This window comes from Lynx canadensis, chromosome A2 (assembly GCF_007474595.2).
Source record: "Lynx canadensis isolate LIC74 chromosome A2, mLynCan4.pri.v2, whole genome shotgun sequence".
Taxonomy (NCBI): Eukaryota; Metazoa; Chordata; class Mammalia; order Carnivora; family Felidae; genus Lynx; species Lynx canadensis.
The window spans coordinates 167,913,889-167,938,430 of NC_044304.2; the positions used below are offsets into that span (position 1 = coordinate 167,913,889).

At 54.8% G+C, this 24,542-nt stretch overlaps 1 protein-coding gene across 1 annotated transcript in view; it reads right to left on the reverse strand.

Annotated features, from left to right (window-relative positions):
- The window catches only part of PTPRN2 (protein tyrosine phosphatase receptor type N2), a 768,343-nt gene that overhangs the window by 217,923 nt on the left and 525,878 nt on the right, over nucleotides 1-24,542 (reverse strand). Inside the window, 1 exon segment of the mRNA XM_030297386.1 lies at nucleotides 5,642-5,706. Coding sequence (XP_030153246.1) covers nucleotides 5,642-5,706 — 65 coding nt within the window.

The window sequence follows — 24,542 nt, forward strand, 5'->3', positions numbered from 1 at the left end:
ACACCCCTCAACCTACCGTGCTCCCCACCACCACCCTTCCCACACAGCCCTCAACCTACCGTGCTCCCCAAGACCGCCCTTCCCACACACCCCTCAACCTACCGTGCTCCCCACCACCACCCTTCCCACACAGCCCTCAACCTACCGTGCTCCCCATGACTGCCCTTCCCATGCACCCCTCAACCTACCGTGCTCCCCACGACTGCCCTTCCCACACACCCCTCAACCTACCGTGCTCCCACCACCGCCCATACACCCCTCAACCTACCATGTTCCCCACCACCGTCCACACAGGCCTCAACCTACCGTGATCCCCAAGACCGCCTTTCCCACCCACCCCTCAACCCACCGTGCTCCCACCACCGCCCATACACCCCTCAACCTACTGTGCTCCCCACGACTGCCCGTCATGTCAAATCCCACAGGAAATACTCAGGTCTGCATTTCCTTACGCCCTCGTGCCGTGTGAAACTTGTACTGAACACATCTGTGTACCTTTCTCCTGCTCATCTGTCTTTGCCGGTGTAACTGTCCCCAGCCAGGGACCCTAGGAGGGTGAGGAAAACTTTCTCCTCCCTACACTAGATGGAAAGATTTCCTTTTTCAGAATCTGAACAGATGGCCGTCTCTCTTCTGCCTGAATCTGCCGGGTGACGGAGAGCTCATTACCATCCTGGGCTCCTTCCGTAGCAGGCCCTCAGCACTCGGTCTGAACCAGGACCACTGTGTGGTGCCGTGTGCTCTTCTGAAGCTCCCTTGCTGAGTTTCCGAGCCTCGGGAGCAATGCCGGGCTCGAGGGGCAGCCGCTCTCCCGCTGAGATCACATCGTCACGAGATCAGAAAGTAACTCCGTATTTCACATGCACTTACGGGAGCTAGACGCAGGGGTCTGCCCTCCCGGATCCCTCCCAGTGACAATCATCTAGATGATTTTCCTTCTAAATGTTTGAATTTTTCTTGTAATATTATAATTTTCCTTTTGAAGAAACATGACTTTATTAATTTGAAGAAAAGGCAAACACTTTCAAGATGTCAGAAATCAGATCCTGAAACACGACAAAATACCCCCGATCTATTAGGAATGTGTGTGTGTACTGTAATCTGCTCATTTCCTTTAAGTTTTGTTTCGAGGTATTTCCATTTGGCTTAAAGGGCTTTGGCTCTGCCACCACGTGTGTGAGTCTCGAGCACCACGGAGAGAGACCGCGAGGCATTTAGCAATCACCGTCCACCGCTCACTCCAGACTCAGAATTAGCAGATGCACAGCAAATATATGGAAAAAAAAAAAACCCAGAATCATCAAAATCAGCCCTAATACGGCACGACACGGTTAACGTCAGAGAAAGAGACGTTAGCTTTTTAAAAACACCTCCACTTTTGCCCCCTTTGTTCCCATTTTCACTTTCCAAAACCAGCTCCAAACCCACCGGCGCCCCTGCCTCCATCGGGGGCGGCCTCTGAATGCGCTTGGCTTTGGCAGGAGTCCGGGGAGGGGGCGGGGATCCTGGGCAGGAGAACCTGTCAAGAACGACCTCAGTCAACTTCAAGGGGAGGGAGCACTGTCTTCTGAGACCGCCAGGAGGACAAGGGCAGGCGAATGGAGAGCTGGTCTCCACACACGCGGTGCAGCAAGAAAGCCCTGGGGCTCCGGACGAGACAGGGCTTGGGGGGCAGCCCGGATGGCAGGGGAGTCTGCACGGCCGGGTCCCAGTCCCTGGGGGTGGTTGTTTCCGCCCCTGAAGGTGGCGAGGTCAGGCTCTGGCCACTCAGGGACCAGAGGGAAATGAGTCAGGTGGGCGGAAAGGAAGGAGCCAGTGCTGTGTGTGGGGGGGGGGGGGCTTGCTGGCACCCCATCCCCACCTAGCAGGACCTCCCCGCCTGCCCGGGAATCGGGTCAATCCAATGCCTAGACCGCACCGCACGGCTGACAGTGACACCCTTTCTGTTTGTGGGACGCAGAAACTCGGGGACGGAGATGGGGTGGCAGGGAGCTCGGGTGTCCTGCTCTGCCCTCGTGGGCTGAGATGGCTCGCCACACCTCCAGGTGCAGAGACGCAGGGGTGACTGGGGCACAGTGAGCGTGTCGGCCTGGGGAGGGGAGTCTGGGGTCACCATCCTATGGGTAACAACAAAGCCAAGGCCTGGACGCGATCCCTCGGGAGGCCGTACAAGGAAGAAGACTGTGCCTTGGGGTCGTCAGAGCGGGACCTCAGTGGTCAGTGAGACCTGCCTGGGGGACAAGGGACTGCGGTCCGGGAGGGGGCGGCTGGTGTGGCAGCCGTGAGTCAGAGGCGGCTGAATGCAGAACCTTCAACAACCGGGGAGACCGAGCGGTGACAGGGGTGCAGGGAGCAGGCGGGGGAGGCACCGTGTGTGGGAAACACGCACCGATGTTGAAGCGTTTGCTGGGAAGGCCTCTCTGGCGTCGGGGTTTACTTAACAGCACGGGAAACGCGGGAGCGGACTGCGTGCTGACAGCCACGAGCCGGAGAGGGGGGCCTGATGTGCTAGTGCAGAGGGGGCAAGAGCGGAGGGGACCCCACACTCGTCCCAGCTGGCAGCGTAGACACGGGCGGGATGCAGAGCTCTGGCGCAGGAGGCACGTGGCAGGGGCGTGGACGGAGGGGGGTGGGTGTGTGCGCACACGAGGGAGGGGAGAATCGCCAAGGGCGCGCGCGGGGAACGGCCAGTGAAAGCGCTTGCAAATGACCGTCTGGCGGGTGCGGAGCCGTCCCTCGAGATCCGTGCCGGTGAGTTTGTGCTCCCTCGGCAAGAGGGCGATGGGAAAGCCAGCGAGACACGCCCTTTGGCCCCCAAGCCGCAGCCCCGCGGGGGCGGAGAAAGAAAACACACACTCGCGCCCCCGGAGGCTCCCGACAGCGCCGCCGCTGGCGGACACGGGAACGGACGGCACAGGCGGCGACGCGGGTGGCGTCCGAGGAGGTGAGCGTGAACGTGTGCGCCGGTCGAGAGAAGGGCAGACGTCGAGGCCACGGGGCTCCCAAGCCCACGGGTGAGGAGGCCAGACGAGGAGGGAGAGGGGGTGACGGCAGCGGTGAGGCTGTCCGGACACGGACCTGACTCGTGGTCGCCACGCGGACCCGGCGTTGAGGCTCGTGGCACGGAAACGCAGAGATGGTTTGTCCACGTGAGACAGAGAGACAAAACCAGTGGAGGTGACGCAGGGCTCTGTCTTGACAGGGGACAGCGAGCCCCGTCCCTCCGTGGGCCCCGGCTCCCAGCGGGAGGGGAGCTCCGCCAGGGGGAGGTCTGTCTGCTGCCCCCCCCCCCCCCCCCCGCTGCAGACCCGGTCCTTGGTGCCAGGCGCCCGCAGGCACCCCGTGAGAATCTTTACGGCGAGCGAGCGAGCAAGCGAACGGGGCGTTGAGCCCAGCGGGGGTGGGGGGGGGCTCTCACTGTAGACACAGAAACAGGAAAGAACACACACCCACGGAAAACCACACAAAACCGAGGCCAAAGAGGGACGGGGAGCGTCCAGATGCCAAAATGAACGGAGAAGGGAAAAGCTGGGCACGACTGGGAGCCGCTCGCAGCCGCTCGCCGGAATGTGGCAGCTCCACGTGGGTTCAAGGTGCGGGTCGGGCCACACAGGGACAGCACACACCGCCGGGGGCTGCGGGGGCTGGGGAAGCAGGGAATCTTCCTGTGAGGCTTCCCAGGGACCCAGCGAGGTGGATGCGTGATCACCTCCCGTGACAGGGCAGGAGGCGGAGTCGTGTGGGGGCAGCCGAGACCGGGAGACCCGACATTCAGGGAGAAGACAGACACGAAGCTTGGGGGGCTGCAGCAGCACATCACGAGCTGGGTCGGTGACCCCCAAGCCACCGGAGGGCAGAGGGGCTCAAAGAGGGGAGCCGACCTAGGGGAGGCAGGGACCGGAGCAGGGTTTGGCCAAGATGCCGGGGAGGCGCGAGGACGCGAAGTCACAACGTCCAGAATCCCCGGTCTGAGCGGCGTCCCCCAGCAGGTGGAGGGCTGGGGTCCCACCGACAGTGCTGTTCGCTCTCTGCTGTCCAGCAGCCGGCCGGGAGGGCGCCTCTGAAACCTCGCTCGGCCGGAGCGAGCCGGGGGCGCAGCCCATCGCCGTGTCCCCTCCCTTTCCCGAAACTACAGGAGACCGTGTTTCCCTCAGGAAGAGGGCCCCCGGGTACCAGGCCCCGCACTGGGGTCTGGGGGGGCCGGCAGCCCCACGTCCTCACGTGGACCCTGGTGGGGGGGGGGCTCCTGGTGCCAGAGCTTTCCCGGCAGAAGCAGCGTGGACGTTCTCCCCAGTCACCTCCTGCGGCCACGACTCGACACCGAACAGGACCCCCCCGTGAGGATGAGGCAGGAAAGGAGGGCAGGGGCTCCCCGTCTTTGCTGCATCCCAGACCGGCAGCACGGTCGGAAGCTTCCATCGAGACTCCGACGCTCCAAGCCATCCTGGCCCTTTCTGCCACTGGCCCCGCTCCTTCCCCGGGGCTTGGGCCTTTCGGGGACCCCACGTCTCCATCTCCTCCCCTCACTGCCAGCACGCGGGGGCGGGGTCGAGTGGGACGTCCTCCCTGACACACGCTCACCCTCGCGGCCTGAGCTGGGACTGAAGGGACCAAGCACAGTGGGGTCTTTCGGTCCCGCGGAGACTTCGCCGACGAGTTTCTGCCCGTCTCCTCCCCACTTTGCCCGTCACACCAGCGGAACGCGGGCGCTTTCTCTGCAAGGCCCTTCCTACCCGCCCGCTACTCGGCAAGCGCGGAAAGGAGCCTGTTTGTGAGGAGCAACTAATTAAAATTCTCATTTCGAGAGCCAGGACTCCCAACTGCTGAACGGCAGATTTCCCCACGAGAGCGGCTAATCTTTGAGTGGCTCCGTGGAGGGCGTCTACGCGGTTAGCGAGGAGCACTCATAAATCAGCCGCCCCCTAGCAGTTAATTATCTGTAACGGCCCGGGCCGTGAAATCTACAATTTCGACGCAATAGCACCGGTTGGTTTGGGTCCACGCTGCCTTACGAGTGGCAGGCTGCCACCCTGGCGAGGAACCACGTCGTCCCGCGTGCGACTCACGAAGCTGCCCCGAGACGGGGAAGTGGGCGCCAGCCAGGGGGCCCAGAGGTGGGCGCCATCAGCCGTGGCTGCCGCGGGAGTGTTTGGCCGAGCACCTCTTCCTGAAGCCAGCACGGCCACCCAGTCACAGCGCGGAGGCGCTCCCGCGTGCGTGGTGTCCCGGCCCAACGCGTGTCTCCACGTAACACGCCACAGTCTGCCCCCCCCCCCGCCCCCCCGCCGAGTCCCCGGAGGGTACAAGAAATGCCTCTGGCTGGGGCACGTCCACAAACTTAGCCACCACAAAACCTCTGAAGAAGGAAGTCCGTGTTTTCTGAAGACTCAGTGTTTTCCGACCCCGTGGCTGCGTTCTCAGGGGGACACCGAATCACAACTTCAAATGCCACCGAACACAGCGCCACATTCGCCAGGCTCCGTGGACCAGCGTCTTCAAGCAGCGGGAGGTAACAACCCCGGCCTCTCCCAGGTCAGCATGATGTCACACGGACCGTGTACGGCCATCCCCCGGGTCCCCACACGGACGGGAGCGGCACCCCAACAGGCACGTCTCAGAGGGCAGCCCCTCCTGTACTCACCGACCCGCTTCCCGCCTGAAGAATCTCCAGTCCAGATGCTTTTTCCAGTTTGTCCTTGTTGTCAACTGTTAGGAAAAATTAAGCACAGGGGTCAGCTTACAGAGCTCATCGTTCTCAAGACATTCTGAGCATTTTCCTCTATTGAAAAGCATTTCACGAAGTCACTGTGTGCAGACGGCCGAATTCAACAGCCCAGCTGTGAACGAGCCTGGAGCTGGTCCCGCTGGGCACGAGGCCCCTTCCGCCCCCCCGACCCCCACCCCGGGAGCAGACGCACAGGGCGAGCGTCATCACAGGGAGCTCACACGGCTGTTGCAAACACTGCACGAGGCATCGAATGCAGACATTCTCTGCGTGCTGTGAAGTCTCATTTTAGAACTATCTGATGGCCATTCACTGAGCAATCATCGGGAGACACCCTAACCCTAGCCCCTTGACCAGGGTCCGAGCTCACGAAGAAGACTCACTGGGAGGCGAGCCCGAGCGCGGGCACTGACTCCAGCGGTGCCGGGGGCCGCCCCGTCCCTCACCCGCGCCCTAGTTTGCCCCTGACTTAGAACGAGGGGGACCGGCAGAGGACGACGACCCTCCGTATGAGACCAAGGGAAGTGAGCTCTGGAACAATTAGGAGATGTAAATGAAAACCCGGCAATCCTAACGCCCGCACCGCAAACCCACCTGCCCCCACTTTGTCGGGAAGAAGTCGTGTCACGAAGCAATTGACCTTGGCTTACAAATCTGCAGCAATGTTCTTTCGGGTAAAGCCCATGTCATTTTGGAAATGAATACCAGGAAAAACACAATTTTACTGCAGACCCTAAGAATGAAGAGTGTCTTGCAATTGTGGTTAATGCCGAACGAGAGCAAGAAAATAGCGGTTACTTCCAACTCTTACTGTCCTGCACCCACATTAATCTTGGGTAATGGGATTATATCTCGTAGAGGGTTACAAACGGGAGCCCGCTGTAGCCTGTCTGCCCACCTCGGGGCCTCTCGTCGTCTTGTACCAAGTTTTTCCCCGTGAACAAATGAACATTATTTTTTACACGCAGGTAATTATCCCCGCGCTGAGAGAACGAGGCAGACACAACCCCATCTGGGCTGGAGAGGCAAACGCTTTCAGACCCTTCAGTGGGTGCGGGGCCAGAGAGAGGGCAGGGGGAGGGGGTGTCCCAATGTAAACCCCGAATGGAGGGGAACAGTCTTGAAGAGCCAGAGTACAAAGCAATCGATCTTAATGTTCTTCTGCGAACAAAGGAAACACTTTACTGAATGTCAAGCTACTTTTGGGGGGAATAATAGTGAGCTCTTAAATAGGCTGAGAAGGAGAAAGCGCATGAAAAGGGTATTTTAAAGGGACTGCACTTACTGCTACAGAGGAGTACCCGATATTTCAGGGTCAGGGATGAAAAAGCCGGTCTGACAATAATAACGCGGAGAACCCAGTCCGAGGGTCAGCAAACCTCCTAGAGAAGGCGGGGTGGTAGGTGTGCCGGGCGGGGCAGGCCAGGGGTCTGCGTGAAGGCACAGGGATCCTACCCAAGCGGACGTCCTGGTCGTGTCCCAACAAGACCTCCTCCACAAAGCCGGCGGCAGGGGATCTCCCCCCACCAAGCAGAGAGCCGCACGCTGGCCATCCTCCTGTTTGCAGGGCAAAGTTAGGACCCTTCCGCAGGCTTGCCGACCAGTCCCCTAGGCCCCAGGCCCTTTCCTGCACCAGAAATGCACGCTGGCCTCGGCTCGAGGGAAGCAGGATCGGCCTCCAAGCAGCCCAAGCCCCGGGAGCTGGGAGGCCTTCCCGGCAGCGACTCCTGCCCGTGTCCCCACAGCTCTCAGAGCCACGCGGCGCGGGCTCACCACACCCCCAGGACGCTCGGTTATCCAGCCTTCCCACTGCCCGGAAACGGCGACACGAATGACCTCCAGTGAGCAGACGAGAGTAAAATGCGGTGACTGAACCATGCAGGGCTGAGTGGGTACCAAGTCCTTTGGGTTTTTTTGACTGTGTTCTAATAAAACTTTATGGACTTCACAGCTTGAATGTCATATGATTTTAATGTGTCACGAAATACTATTATTTTGATATTGCACTAATTTAAAACTCAGAAATTATTCTTAGCTCACAGGCCATACAAAAACAGGTGACAGGTTAGATTTGGCCCATAGGTCATAGTAACGGACCCCTATGGTAGATCCAGCAAAAGTCTTTCGTTTTCAACGGCTTTAAATGTGAGTGGGTAGAACGTCCTTCGGCTGCGTTGAATGTCTGGCTCCCAATATCCCTGAAAACAAGGAAAGGAGCCCCAGGGGAGCACGGCAGCCCGCCCCCACCCCAGCTTCCAGGAACTCTTGCCCCGTTTACAGCCTGACGTGTCCTGTTTCCTGGACTCCCCCACGTCTGACCCGTCTGACCGCGTGCACGCGTGGCCCGTGGACCGGCTGCCGCCCGCATGCCGTCCGTCACAGGCCTTCTGAGGAAGGGTCTGCGTTCCCCAGTTCTACCAGACCACTTGCCACTGGCACCTTCTGACCAACTCCAGAAAGTTCTGGAAGGGGCACTGGCTGCTTGGTAGGCTCTTCGGGAAACGCTGCGTCACCACCACCGATGGAGAAGCACAGGCCGTGTGTGGGAAAGCGGTGCCGTCACAGCCCGACCCACGGCTGTGCTCGCAGGTCGATGCGGCTGCTGGTTCTGACGCAGGTCGTCGATAAACACAAAGTGATCTGGGGACCAGGGGGCATCACATTATGGTTAATCGCTGGTCTCCGCTTTTTTAGTGGCACGCAAGACAAGATGATGGCCTCTGAGAGCTGGCGCAATGCGGCGCCCACGTGTGCCCCGGGTCCCCGTGATGCCCCGGAGGCCGCCGGGACCGTGCGTCCGCTTCTCAGGGCCCGGGCGGCGCTCGTGAGGCTCCGCCAGCCCAGAGCCTCCCAAAGCCGTCCTGGCCTTTTACAGAGGAGGTCACTCAGCTCCAACCAACCGGCCGCTGAGACACGCAGCCCGAGCCCGGGAGTACCGGGCGCAGGGCCTGGTTCAGGCTCCTGAACGGATCAAAGTGAGACGGAAGCCAAAATCCACATCACCAAGCCCCAAATCACAACAGCAGCAAGGATGCCCCTGCCAGGCACCAAGGAGCAGTCCGTAACCTCCGTTAGTCCTAAACCACCTGGGATTTGCATCACGTGGTCTCCTCCTCAGAAATGGGGAAGCCGAGGGAGCACGGTGTGTGGCCCGGAGCCACGGGCAGGGCCGTCTCGGGCGGTGTGGGCTTGTCAGGAATACGGCGGCCCCACGGCTTAAGGACGGACATCGACTTCCCACAGCGCTGGGGGCCACGCACCTCACACGGAGCGGGTGGCGGGCTGCGTGTCTGGGGAGGACCCTCTTCCCCGCTGCAGGCCGCCGCCCCCCAAGGTGCCCACACGTGGTGGAGGGGCTCTCCCTTCCTCTTCTCACGTGGACCCCAATCCCGCCGGATTAGGGCCCCCTCCTCATGACCTCGTCTGACCCTTACTATCCCCGTGTCCGTAAATACAGTCAGCCTGGGGGTGGGGGCTCCACATATGCATCTGGGGGCACGAGCCGGCCCCCAGCTCCAGGCCCGTCGGTAATTCTGTCCAGCGACGCCCCCGGGCTGACCCGCCCAGACTCCGCGTCCCGCGAGTGGCCAGGAAACGCCAGGCCGATGGGGCGGCTGCGGGGAAGGACCCGTCGTGAGACCCTCGGGAGTCTCAGGCGTGCTCGGGCGCGTGGGCACCAGGCTCTGGGCCCCAGGAGCGGCGGGCTTCCGCTCCCAGACTCCCCGCTGTCCAGATTCTCTGTCCTCTGTGCTCTGCAAATACCGACGGTCGCCGAGGGACCGCCATCCCGTGCCAGCCACCCTTTGTGGGCCACTCCTGGCCTCACCGCGCAGGGAGTTTGCAACGGCAAGCCGCGGGCACGCAGGAAGACCGGCTGTGGTCCTGCGCACGGTCCTCCGCCTCACCCAGCCTCGGTTTTGCCCTCAAGCTTGAGGACAACGTCTGTTTGCTCATTGCGCTAAGATGCCAACAACCTGTGGTCTCCGAGGCTATTGATGAGTTCATCGATGCTTTTCTGCTTCAGCGTCTGAATGCACCTGAGTGTCCCTCCGGGCCGCCTGCCGGTGACCTGGGCTAAGGCCCAGCTTCCCCGTCAGCATCACTGTGTCCGTGAACCCCCCGCTCTGAGCCCCACTCGCTCTGAGAGCCACGCAGCCACCCCTTCCACACAACGTGGCCGCCGGCCGGCGCCTGCTCTCTCTTTGTCCTACAGACAGCTCTCCTGTTCTTTTCAGCGCAAGTGGCCCTGGAATGGAAGCCATCCCAGCCATCTCCGGCACGTTCCGTGACGCCCAGGCCACTCGGACATCGTCCTCCGCGCGGCCCCACACGTTTGCCGTTTCGGGGAATTCGCTCCGAGGGTGCCCCCAGCCAGGGGACCTCCTTCCAGAAATCCCTTCTGCCGGGTGCAACAGAGACACGAACACCCTCTGCCTCACCCTGGACCCCACGCGCACGGCGCCGCCCCCTCAAGCGTCTGGCCTGTGCCCACACCGCTCCCTGCATCGCTGTCTAAGCGAAGGACCACTTTCTAGGCACGCCACGGCAACACGGCCGTTTTGTTTGGTCTCTGGCTAAAGGATTTTAAGAAAAGACAACCCTACTAGCGTTCCATCAGATGTCAGTTCCACGCTATTTTTGTGGCCTCGCGTGGACTCTGACCCGGTGGGTCCGAGCTGGACGGCAGGGCCAGGGCGTGGAAACCCTGTGAGAAGCTGTTTTAATAAAGCCGAGAACAATGCATAAAGCCCATTTTTATCTTCGAGGGAGACAAAAAGGAAGTCCTTTAAAATTAAATTCACCAGATGAAGGATATGCAAATTACCTGGAGAAGCGGAACCCTACAATGTTCTCAAAATTCTGCAGTAGCCTATTTAATTAGTGTTTTAATTTATCAGAAAAATTCCCCGCACTGGACAACTGGTGCAGCGTCCCTGTAATGAGGCACGCAGTGACAGCACAGCGCGGATGCGTCCTCGGCCCCGCCACTTGAACTGAAGGGCGGGCAGAAGTCTCTTCTGAGAGCTAAACCGGGACGGGACAATTTAACGGTTGTGCTCCGTTAGAGGGAACACGGAGAGGGAGCAGGGAGCAGGGGCGGGTGAGGCGGGTGGTGGAAGCTGGCCCCCTTCAGGGTGGCCCGTGGCCCCCGCGGGCACGGCCCACTGCCGGGGGCACAGAGCTGCACCTGCGCACATTTCCATGGAAAACCTCCTCCACTCTGACACCCACAGGGGCATCTGTGAAAGGGAGTGGAGCTTCTGGCTCATCGGGGGACCTCACAGCGGACCTGCTGGCTCCCCCTTCGCCTGGGGGTGGGATGCCACACGCTTCCCTTGGGGATGTCTCCCTGCTTGGACCCTGCCGGGCTGCAGCCAGTGCTGGGGAGGGGAGGGGCAGGCCTGAGAGGAAGCTGCACCTGCCAGGGCACCACCCAGGAGCTCCGCCAGCCCTGCCCACGTCCTCCTTTCCTTGGTGGGGTGAAGAAGTGTTACAGGGCGGGGGGATGAGCTGAGCACCCCCAGACCCCGCCCTGGGGTGAGGGCACCAGCTGAGCACCCCCAGACCCCGCCCTGGGGCGAGGGCACCAGCTGAGCACCCCCAGACCCCATCCTAGAACCAACATTGCAGCCCAGTCTTCTCAGGGCAGGGGATCATTACCGGAATTTAAACAACAACAAAAAGGAAATGTTCCTGCTTAATTTCAGTTCATTCTTTTTCCACACAAGCCTTTCCTAGGAGGCCAGAGTCAAAGGATGAGGCTCGTGGACATGACTCCTCTCCCACCTCAGGGTATCGGCTGAACGCCAGTCTGGGGAGTCACAGCTGCCCCAAACCGTGTTCTCCTGGATGGTAACAGGTATCGGGCAAAATGGGGTCTCTGTTCACACAAGTGTGGGAAACGCAGAGCTAAATAAAGCCGAACACACGTAAACACACCCGTTAGCCTCCTCAGAGCCTTTAATGTGCTCTAGTGCCTTGTGGCCCCCCTGAAGGTACATGGGACTGATGGCCACACCGGACGGGCTGGGGACCACTCAGACCACGGGGAGGGGCCGGCGGGGGGAGGGGCGGGGAGCCGCTCATCCCCCGGCCTGCGTCTCGGGCTCCTGATGCTGGGACCCTCTTGCGGGCGGACAGGCACCCGCCCAACCCTGCAGAGACCTAGACGCTCACGCAGACAGAGCTGTGGCTTGGTGACAAAGTGGGATCACTGGAGCGCCTGGAGCCCAAGAAAGCTGACAGGTGGCGAGGGGGCCGCTGTCACCTAGGGAAGGAGCAGCCACGTGCAAGCTCGTCACGGTCACTGTGGGAGCAAAGGGCCAGGGGGCCTTGGGGTGATCGGGGGGCAGACGTCCCGACCATGGACAGTGGAGGGGGGTGCAGACACAGGTGCAAGGCCTGCGGGGTGTGGAAGGGGCGCCAATGGTGGACGCCAAGCCCAGGCCCCACGGCTGCCCACTTCCCGTGGGCGTCACGGGGCCCTGCCAGCAGGCGGTGTCCCGATGCTGGTACTACAAAGAATTCTTTGGGCTTAGCATCTGGCCGTGGCTCCTTCAGAGTTTCGTGCTGCTCTGATCTGAGCGGTTGGCTGGAGGCTGGGCCCATCGCGCCTAGAGAACGTGCTGGCCTCTCCCATCCGCTCTGCGGCAAGCCCCGTCCTCGAGAAGGGGGTCTTGGTCCTTTGCAAACAAGATGCCCTGGGGCGGGGGAGGCGCGGGGCTGGTGGCACTGAACCCCTCACCCGTGGCACGGGTCCTGGGCCGGCCTTGTCTCTCCCCTGCCCCGCAGACGGCCCCGGGGCCGGGGCGGCCACGTGCCCTGCAAACCCCCCACGAGGGGCAGAGACACACGTGGGACCCCTGGCCCAGGGGGCCCGGCTCGCAGCCCGCGCCCGCGGCCTCTGTCCTCTGAAGGTGACACGCCACAGCTGCCCAGACACAGAGTGGCTTGTCAACCCTCTCCGAGCCAGAAAGCAAGATTCCTGCCTGAGAAGCTTCATCTCCCCGCCACGCGGAGCAGCCACACGCTCCTGTACCGCGTTTGTGGTTCTGGACTTTGCGTGGATGAGCGCCGGACCTCAGCAGTTGCACACGCCGCGATGCCGAGCGAGCCCTGTTCCCGACCCCCTGTGTCAGCCAGTCTAGACGAGCACGCAGGAACCACGTGCTGCCTCTTTCCACCGGCGACCAGGTGCCCACGGAAGCCAGAAACCCACAGGCTTTGTTTTTATAACGATGACTACAAGCGGATCAGATTCGCAAAACACAGAATTAAAAATTCGTCTTCATTTGAACACTTGATGTAAAGCTTTGTTATCTCTTATTATATTTTGTCTTCTAACCGTAATAGCCCATTTTGAGTATTCTTAAAGCAAAATAACCTTTTTGAAGATATAGACATCGTTTTAATTTTCAGTTTGATACGTATTTTATATTTTCGATGAAAACACCTTTACGTTTTATGCTCTGTGCAATTATACTTGGATCATTCCTGTCTAAATGCACAGATTTTATGAAAATCTTGGTAAACAACATAATTAGTGATTTTCTGAAATAAGGGGAAGAAAAGACACAAGTATGCAACAATTAGGAATTATATTCTTTTTTTTTTTAAATTTTTTTTTTTCAATGTTTATTTATTTTTGGGACAGAGAGAGACAGAGCATGAGTGGGGGAGGAGCAGAGAGAGAGGGAGACACAGAATCGGAAACAGGCTCCAGGCTCTGAGCCGTCAGCCCAGAGCCCGACGCGGGGCTCGAACTCCCGGACCGCGAGATCGTGACCTGGCTGAAGTCGGACGCTTAACCGACTGCGCCACCCAGGCGCCCCTGAGGCATCCTTTAAATGACTCAGCAGATGTGTGTGTATTTGCTAGATGCATGTGGTGTGTGTCATTTATTTTTTTATTATTTTTTAACGTTTATTTTTGAGAGAGAGAGAGAGAGACAGAGCATGAACGGGGGAGGGGCAGAGAGAGAGGGAGACACAGAATCGGAAGCGGGCTCCAGGCTCCGAGCCGTCGGCACAGAGCCCGACGCGGGGCTCGAACTCACGGACCGCGAGATCGTGACCTGAGCCGAAGTCGGACGCTTAACCGACTGCGCCACCCAGGCGCCCCTGAGGCATCCTTTAAATGACTCAGCAGATGTGTGTGTATTTGCTAGATGCATGTGGTGTGTGTCATTTATTTTTTTATTATTTTTTAACGTTTATTTTTGAGAGAGAGAGAGAGAGACAGAGCATGAACGGGGGAGGGGCAGAGAGAGAGGGAGACACAGAATCGGAAACAGGCTCCAGGCTCTGAGCCATCAGCCCAGAGCCCGATGCGGGGCTCGAACTCCCGGACCGCGAGATCGTGACCTGAGCCGAAGTCGGACGCTTAACCGACTGCGCCACCCAGGCGCCCCTGAGGCATCCTTTAAATGACTCAGCAGATGTGTGTGTATTTGCTAGATGCATGTGGTGTGTGTCATTTATTTTTTTATTATTTTTTAACGTTTATTTTTGAGAGAGAGAGAGCGAGACAGAGCATGAACGGGGGAGGGGCAGAGAGAGAGGGAGACACAGAATCGGAAACAGGCTCCAGGCTCCGAGCCATCAGCCCAGAGCCCGACGCGGGGCTCGAACTCCCGGACCGCGAGATCGTGACCTGGCTGAAGTCACAGGCCTAACCGACTGAGCCATCCAGGTGCCCCCAACGTTTTTTAATGTTTATTCACTTATCTTGAGTGAGAGAGAGAGAGAGAGAGAGAGAGCGAGCGCACGCACAGGCAGGGGAGCAGCAGAGAGAGACGGAAAGAGAGAATGCCGCGTGGGCTCCACAGTGTCAGCACAGAGCCTGACGTGGGGCTCGAACCCATGAGCTCATGACCTGAGCCGAAATCGAGTGACGGACCGATAACCTACTGAGCCACTCAGGCGCCCCTCATGATCAATTTTTTTTAACAGCTTGTTAACGTGATGTAGACCCTTAAATCTTAGAAACTGGCGCGGGGTTGCTGTTCGCGCCACGCCGCGGGCCCCTCCAGCGTTAGAGGCGGGCTGACGGCCAGCACGGCAGACTCACGGTCCTGTGAGGACGCAGGTCATTCCAAAGTTCCTCTGCAGAGCCCTCCGGGGGTCCCATCTGCACGGGGTCCCTGCCACAGGTGCAAGGCTTTCGCCAGCTGACCCTCGTCATCTGTGGCTCCTTCCCTCTTTGAACACCCCCGGAGGTACGCTCCTGCTTCAGGGCCTTTGCACGTGCTGTCTGTTCCCGGGGCCCAGTCTCCACAGGGCTCCCCTCCCTCACGTGTCAGTTTACTGCTGCCCAGTAGAAAACAGCACCATTGCCTGGACTGCCCACCTGTCTCTGCTTTCTGCACCCCCCCCCCGCCCCCAACTAGGGTGCAAACCCAACAAACCCAGCAGGATTCGGTCCGCGTGGTAGGATTGCCCCGGAGCCCAGGACAGTGCCAGGCACACGGGAGGGCATCAGTGGCGACTTTCGCTTCATGGAATGAGGAAATGAGTTCAGCCCCCAGCGGGAGGGGGCACCGTGACCACGAGCACTTATCACTGCTACTGTGGCTGCTGCCGGCGGTCGATCTCACCCTCCCCACGCTAGTTTTTTTTTTTTTTTTTTTTTTTTTTTTTTTTTTTTTTTTTTTTTTATTTTTTTTTTTTTTCAACGTTTATTTATTTTTGGGACAGAGAGAGACAGAGCATGAACGGGGGAGGGGCAGAGACAGAGGGAGACACAGAACTGGAAACAGGCTCCAGGCTCCGAGCCATCAGCCCAGAGCCCGACGCGGGGCTCGAACTCACGGACCGCGAGATCGTGACCTGGCTGAAGTCGGACGCTTAACCGACTGCGCCACCCAGGCGCCCCAGCCCACGCTAGTTTTCAAACCAAAGTGTGGCCCAAAGAGACGCCTGAGGATGCCTTGTTGTCACGACGCTCTTCTGACGGGACCTACTGCTCCCTGAGCGCCGGTTCAAGACTGCGTGTGAAAGCACAAGCGTTCTCATGCACCTGCTGGAGCATCGGGTCTCCCGTCTCCCTCGCGGCCACACGGAACCGATCGTTGGCGCAGGAAGAGAGCCTCCTGGACAGCCGTGGGCCGCAGGCTCTTGTGCTGGCCTTGGCGAGCCACCGGCGGCAGGGCACGTCTCGGTCATGTGCCATGACAACGCGAACACAAGGAAATGTTTTGATGCGAGTCATCTCCAGTCCAAAAGCAACTGCTGAAAGTCACGTGTCGCCACGATATTTGGACATTTAATTTTGTTAGCTGTCAGGAAGAATTAAAATGACCCCGGAACGCGACTGCTTTCCCGACAATTATTTACTACCAGAGAAGCCATTTAAAGCCTGATTCTAAGAGGGAAAACAGAAGGGGGGTGGGCGCTCTCTGTTCTTTCCCCGGCCTGGAAATGGAGGTCTCATCAGCTCTGTCCTGCAAGGAAATGGGTCCTCTGTCTGCTCTGGTCTCCGGAGGCACTGGACGCAGGGAATGGAGACTCGCCTGTTCCGGGACAAGAAGAGCCCCCATCCCTGTGCCCCAGGCTGGTGCCCGACCGCAGGGCCGCGTGGGTGTGCCCTGCACAGACCTGCTCGCAGGGCCACCCCCCACGAGGAGTCTGCTCGCCGGCCAGTCTTTCCACACACCCGCGTGCAGTTGGAAAAGACGGCTGAAGCAACCCGCCAATGCTCGTTTCTTTTCTTTTTTTTTTTTTTATTTTTTTTGACATTTATTTATCTTTGAGAGAGAGAGAGAGAGAGAGACAGACAGAGACAGAGACAGAGACAGAGCGTGAGAGGGGTAGGGGCGGAGAGAGAGGGAGACACAGAGTCTGAAGCAGGCTCCAGGCTCCGAGCCGTCAGCACAGAGCCCGACGCGGGGCTTGAACTCACAAGCTGTGAGATCATGACCTGAGCTGAAGTGGGACGCTTAACCCACTGAGCCACCCAGGCGCCCCCCAATGCTCGTTTCCACACACACAACCAGAGCCTCACTCTGCCGGCGAGGGAAACAGCGGGATTCTTTTGGTCGATAAAATAATTGCATTTTTTATGTACGCGCAGTATGTATCGTTTTACTAAACACGTCACGGGATCCTGCAGATATGTCCCCAGCTTTCTCCCGACGACTTTCCCTTGAAGGTTGGAAATATTTTTTGTTAATTTGTAATTCAAAAATATCAACGTTTTATATTTATATTTAATTAAATATTAGATACCAATGAATATTTATAAAGCACGTGTTGTGTATAAAGAACAGTGACAGCAAACGCCCGGGATACCTATGCCCCGAAAAAGACATGGAACCTTACAATCCCGCGAACGCTGCATGGTCACACCCCTCCTCCCCGTCAGACACGAGTTCCCTGGATTTGGGTGGATCCTTTCCTTTCCTGTAGACTTTTCCACACGTGTAGGTTGCTTAGTTTTGCTGGGGTTGAGGGTAGCACGGTGGGATGATGACGTGTATGTTCTCTCGGACTCGTCTCTTGCTAACGTGTGTCTGAGGCCGTGAGCTTCTGTGGTTCTGTGAGGCACCGTGGTATGTGCATCCTCGCTGCTGCGTGGCCTTAGTCCGTGTGTCCTCACTGCTGTGCGGCCGCGGTCCGTGTGTCCTTGCTGCTGTGGTCCGTGTGTCCTCTCTGCCATGCGCTCGTGGTCCGTGCGTCCTCGCTGCCGTGCAGCTACATCACGTGCATCCATTCAGACATCCAACCCAATGGGCAGCCCCGGCGTCCCACCCGCCCTCCCGCCACCTCCCACCTGGGGCCGCCGGGCGCATCCTTGACTGTGTCTCCGGCCCGTGGACAGACTTTTCTCCGGTGGAACCGCTGGAACGTGCCTGTCCCACAGTGGTTGCGTGAATTCGCACGCCCGCCCCGGCAGTCAGCTTGTAAGAGTTTCTGTTGCTCCCATCAGCTTCCAGACTTAAGACCGTTGCCAGTCTGGTGGGTGCAACGTTGTGTCTCACGGCGCTCTCCAGGTGCATTCTTCTGGGCCCCGGTCGGTGACTTCCTGTGCCTCACTCACACTCGTGCTTCCTCGGGTGTGAAATTCTTGTTCGTACCTCTCGCTCATCTCTCTGTTGGGTTACTTGTCTTTTTCTTATTGCTTTGTTGTTCTTCAAACATTCTGCACACGAATACTTTGTCAGCTGTGTGGGTTATTCAGAGCTTAGCTCAGGTTGTGGTTTGGCTTTATAAATTTCCTAATTTTAACACGCTCCGATGTGTCATTTTCATTAAGATTTGCACTTTGGGCATCTTGTTTAAAAATTCTCCTCTATCCCAAGATCATAAAGATATCATTTTATATTTTCTTTTAAAAGCTTTAAGTTTTGCCTTCGCACGTGAGTCTTAGATCCAAGAACGGATTGCGTATGAGGAAAGGTTTTCGCCCCTAACTGGACGCCCAGGATTCCCGGATGGTTTACGGAAAAGGCCATCCTCCTCTCTGATCTGCTAGCTCTCCCAGCTTCTGTCAGGTCCTCAGCAAGCTGGGCCTCCTCCGCCCCGGGTCCTGCCTCTGCCCCCGGCCCTTGAGGGTCACGCCCCTTCACGGGAAGGCCGAGCCTGACCCTGTTTTCTTCTGCCTGGGTGCCTGCGGCTCTGGCTCTTTGCACTTACACTTACACTGAGCTGGTCAACTCTCCAAATAAATATAAAACAAATTTTTAAACACCTGCTGGGATTTTTGTTAAAATGTTATTGAATCTGAAGGTTTGGGAGACTTAACATCGTTATTCTCAGCGTGTGATGTTGTAAACCCCACCGCCTATGTGGGTCATCTTTCACAGCTTCTAATACGGTTTTATAATTTTCTCCATGAAAGTCTTAGACATTTAAATAAATACTCCTGGTATCTTCTTTTTTTAACGGTAAATGATGATCATTTTTTGAAACTGTACTTTTAACTTTTTTCTAAGTACAGAAATGCAATTAGCTTTTGCCCATGATCTCACATACGGGGGCCCATCTCAGTGCCTCACGGTAGTAATTTATCTGGATTTTCCTTTGTGTTTTTGAGTAAATAATGAGATCCGCCTGTAAATAGTTATGGGTTTTTCTTCCTTTCCGATGATAACTTCCATTTCTTCCTCCTGCACGATGGCAGGACCCTCCTACAGGATACTTACTAAACACAGTGACAGCACACATCCTTAGCGTATTTCCACTGCTAAAGGGAATATATTCAGTGTTTCACTATGAAGGAAGATATTTCTGTAGGTTGCTTTTAATCAAGTTAACAAACCTGTCCTATTTTAAAGCATTTTCATTATGAATGAATGTTAAATTTTTTATCAAAATCTATTAGGAAAACAGTGATTTTTCTCCTTTAATCTATTAATGTGGTCAATTACATTACCTATCTTTCTAATGTTAGAACTTAAATTGTTCGTGATGTATTTAAAAAAATTTTTTAATGTTCAATGTTTATTTATTTTTGACAGAAAGAGAGAGAGAGAGAGAGAGAGAGAGAGAGAGAGAGAGCATGAGTGGCACAGGGGCAGAGAGAGAGGTAGACACAGAATCGGAAGCAGGCTCCAGGCTCCGAGCCGTCAGCACGAAGACCGACGTGGAGCTCCAACCGGTGAACCACGAGATCGTGACCTGAGCCAAAGTCGGACGCTCGACCGACTGAGCCACCCAGGCACCCCCCAAAAAAGATTAAATAAATTGCTAGATTTAATCTTTTGTATTTGGTTTAGTTTGCGCATCTATGTTTTTGAGGGACACTACTCATTTCTCTTCCCTGTACTATCTTTATTGAGTTTTGGGACCGGGGGGACTCAGCCCAGGAGCAGAGCAGTGGGGTGCTTAGTGTAACACTGGGTTTCTTTGGGTGTGTGAAACAAGATCTCACACAAATGTGGGGCTGGGATTTTCTTTGTGGGAAGACTTTTAACTACTAATTCAATTTCCTCCTCACTCGTAGGACTGTTACGGCTTTTTAGTTCTTTATTTTGGTCACGTTATCTGAATTTCTAAATACAGCACCCCTTGTTCACGCCACCCTCAATTCCCAATGTTATTTCTGTCTTTTCTCTTTTGTCCTGATCATTTACACCTGAGATGTTTCAATTCTATCCATTTTTTCAAAGGAGAAACTCGTACTTTGCTTTCCTCTTTGTTTGGTCTTTTATTTCTGCTTTTGTATTTATTTCCTTCCTTCTACTTCACTTGAGTTTATTCTGTTGTGTTTTTCCAAATTCTTAACTTTAAAACTTAATTATTTTTATTTTGTTTCTCTTCTGATATAAACAAACAGTCAATGTAATAATGTTCTCTCAACTTTCTACTCAGGGCAAACTCTTTCACGTACTGAAATAGAGTCCAACGTTTCCATTATCGTTGACTTACATTTTTTACGCTTCTGTTTTGATTTTTTCTTTGACCCACTGCTTTTCAGAAAAAATTAAAACTCCCCAAACTCATGAGTGAGATTCTTTTACTCATTTCTGTGAGGCAATATCATTGCTGTCTAAGAGTGTGGTTTGTGAGATACCAGTTCTCATAGATGTGCTGCCCGAAGAGAACACACGTGACCTGCACGTGATGTGTGCCATCTTCCTGCTCCTGGATCGTGCTCGACACCTGAGTGGCTGAGACCTCCCGTGCCCTTCTGACTTTTTGCTTGATTTTCCAGTTACCGCGGGAGGCATACAAAACCTCGCACTGTGAGTGAGGGTGAACTTGGCGATGTCTCCTCGTAGTTCTATCGAATTTTGTTCATATATATTCAGACTATGTTATCAGGACACGGATTTGAGATTTAAATATCCCATCATTATATAGTGATCCTTTTTTTCTCTGAAGGTTTTTTTCTTAAGATATGCTTTATCTGTGTTCAGTACAGTAGAGCAATATTCTTTGGTCAGTATTTGCTTTTGCCTTTCACAAACTTATTTATTTGTTTTCCAGTCTATGAATCTCTGTTTTTAATTGGAACTTACATTATTGTGATTTCTGATATATGTGAAGTTATTTCTAGCATCCTATGTTGTCTTTTTTTTTTAATTTACATCCAAGTCAATTAACATATAGTGTAATACAGGTTTCAGGAATAGAATTTAGTGATTCATCACTTATATGCAACAACACCCAGTGCTCATCTCAACAACTGCCCTCCTTAGTGCCCATCGCGCATTTAGCCCATCCCCCACCCACTCCCCTCCAGCACCCCTGTGTGCTCTCTGTATTTAAGAGTCTCTTAGGGTTTGTCTCCCTCCCTCTTTTCATATTATTTTTGCTTCCCTTCCCTTATGTTCATCTGTTTTGGATCTTAAAGTCCAAAGTGAAGTCATATGATATTTGTGAAGTCATACGATAGTGAAGTCATAGGATATTTGTCTTTCTCTGTCTTATTTCGCTCAGCATAATACCCTCTGGTTCCACCCACAACCTGTGTTGTCTTCATGCCTGAAAGTTACATAGTCAATTTCTAACTCTTCATGGTTCCCAGAGACTTTAAAATCCACATGCACAAATTCTCATTAATTAATGAAGCTCTGGGCTTTTTCCCTAAAATTACAAAGACCTTGGAACACTTTCACTCAATCATGCTCATCTCCGTGAAAATACTGTCGTTTTGTGTTTGCTGTTTTGATCTGTCTGGTTTTCAGCCTCACGGGACACTATGATTTTACAGTTTATTTTGTTTACATGTACTCCCTTCTTTACTGTTTTCTTTGCTGGTTGTTCTCTGTATCTCAGGTCTTCCTTATGGGATCACTCTCTTTTGTCTGGAGTAAATCTTGTAGAATTAACTTAAATGAAGATCTGTTGGTGGCAAATTTTCATTTTTTTGAAAGTCTTTATTCAACCCTTCTTCTTTCCCTTCCTCTTCTCTTTCTTTCTTTTTTAACCTGCCCTTGTTGAGATGGCCTCTTCCAGTGCGACTGCAGGCTGAAAACTGTTTCCCCCAAAAAACGGAGACCTTACTCCCCTGTCCCCGGTCACACGCTGGTGGCTGTTCCGTGGCCTCACCGTACGAGTCTGGGGCCGAATGCTTCCCGCTCCAACAGACTTCTTGAGTCTGAGGACCGGCATCTTCCAGCGGGAGGTCCTTACCCATCCCACTGTCAAATACGGGCTCTGCCCACTGTCCCCTCTGGGAATTCCCAGTAAACGTGCATTTGTCTTTCTGTGTTTTCCATTGAGTTCTCTCTCTCGGCTACATTCTCGATAATTTCTCAGTTCTGTCTGTGGGTTCTGGTTCCCTCCTCAATTACATATAACCTGTTACTCAACTCACCTCCTGAGGTCAGAATTTCTGTCTTTCGCTTTAAAAAATTCTATTGTTTGAGAAACGCTTCTTGGCTATTTGTGAGACTCATTTTATCTCCCTCTGGTGTTTCTTTCGCAGACTGACATACGGGAGTTTATGTTCTGGGTCTACTGCTCAAGCTGTCTGGAGCTTAATTTTGTTCATTCTTTCGGGTCACTTTGCTTGCGGTATCTCACTCCCTAGCACGTCCTGACCCCTACTTTATCGTGGACCCCTACTTCTTGGGATCTTAACTATGGGGATCCTTCTCACTTCCCTCTCTGGGAATCCGGAGGCCCTGCCAACTCGCGATCACTTTAAAAGAGATTCCTTGCTTGAGATTTCCCAGACCATGCAGGGGTTTGCCTGTGGAAGGCACGCTGCGGTGCGGGCTGCCTGTGGTCAGCGCCCTGAGGGGCACACGCCCTCCCCCCCACCCATGTCCAGGTCAGATGGAGGGCAGCTGGGGTTGCCACGCAGTCCCCGCTATTCTGAGGTGGTCCTACGTGACTTTCACTTGGGCGAGGGTCTCTAAGAATTTCAGTATCGCCAGATGCCTGATGTGATTACTAAGGGATCTGGATCTTTGCACTCGGCATCTTGGGCTCTTTTCTGAAGGAAAAGAAGGGTCAGCCCCGTGTCTGCTCCTCCAGTGCACCGGTGGGAAGAGGGACCCCCAGCAGTTCTCTGCGAAGCCCCCACCCCATCCTCAACCCCTCTGCTCACGGAGCAGTAACCAACCTACTCTACTTTGACGCAAAACCCTGGGAAACTAAACGTAAAGTGTGTAACACGTTCAATAATCTGGCAATTGTATATCATATGAAACATAACTATAAACAGATGTGTATGAAATTGTCAGATCACTCAATGTTTGTATGCAATTTGTGCAGGAACTCTTGCTGGGACGGTGGAATAGCAAAAACAATCGCACCCTCTCTGCAGAGCACCTCGCATGCGGACACCCCACACCCCGAAGCTCCCACTTATCAGACGGGCAGACTTATCTCCTCTGAACGTGGCGCTGCCACGTTCTCGGCGTGGCTCAAGGGCGTGGGCTAGAGGCCGCCTCCTGCCTCACTCTCCCACGGATCATGAGGGGCGCGTGTCTCACTGTGACAGACCTCCTCTTTAAGTATCTTTTATTCATAAAACAGAGATGGGAGGATGGTTCTGGAAGCAGGTGTTTGAGAGGCACGAAAGGAGGAGCGTTAATGCCGCCACATTTGCACTCACCAAGTGCAGGGCTCCCTGACCCACCGTGCAGCCCCTGGGGGCGCACTTCTGACGTCCCTCCCGGACCTGCTGGCCAGCGGCCCCCGAGTGGGCAAGCTTGCACTTGACATTCTCTGCCCTTCCGAAGCCGCCGGTCTCTCTCTAACGCCCTGCATAAGGTGAAGGCACAGGGCATGGTCCAGCCTCACTGGAACAGCGGGTCTGGAGTGCATTCTCTCCTTGCAAACTGAAAGGTCGATTTGTCAAATGCCTCAGGGCCCCAAGAAAGGGTCTCTAGCCCTTGTTTTCCAGCCATAACCGAGTAAATAAATGAGACTTTTATCTGCCGGTCTCCTGTGAAGTCTCTGGAGAGCGGGCAGGGCTTCCGTGAAAATGCAGCTTGGCTGTGCGGTAATAATAATGACAGGCTGGTAAAAGCTAATGTCAGCTTCAATTTCCAAGTCATTTTTCAAATTATTTTAATTAGATATTGTTTCAATCTCACTTACATTAATTTAATATCTGATATCAACATTTCAGTTTTCAATTTGTTCAAATGATTTTTTCCAGTCTGCCTGGTTGCCTGCAGTAATTTAAAATACAATGTTTATCTTCAGCAATTTTCGGTGCGTGGGTCCTGGCGAACTGCTATGTTCAATATAAGTGACAGGGAGGGAGGGACCACGGCGCTCTGGAAAGATGGAAATTCACCTCCTTCCCATTTCTCTCTCAACATTAGAGTAAGCAGGTAAAGCTAGAGGTAGGTGCCCATAATAAGATTTTCCACCAATTTCTCTGTGTAATTGGCTTTCCCAATGCAAATTTCAGTGAAATCTGATGAAGGTTTTATTATTATTATTATTATTATTATTATTATTAAAAGTCCTCTGGACAAACAGCCATATCTCCTTATCAACACATTTTCTGACAATTTTCAGCCATAAGGCCTGGAGCCTGCCCCCCAAAGAGCCTTCTTTCCAGTCGGACTGTAGCGGTTTTAAGTTCTGAGTTTTGTTATACCTGTCTCTGCCCACCTATTAGCACAGACTTTGGTAAAGACACCCTTTGATCACAGCAAACATGAGGTTAAACTCAGCCTCCACATTACCAAGTGAGAGGAGGCAGGGATCTGTAGGTGCCCAACTAAGACGAGAGAATTTGTTTTCTCCTGAAGTTGATAGTTAGAATATGTAGATCTAAGCTATGCTTGAAACTTCTGAAGCACTTACAACAGTGAGTGCACGTTCCAGGTCACTTGAGAACAATATAAAACAAAACGTGATCCACACGAAAGAAATAGAAAGGAGGCACAGAAAGTGGAGAGCATGAA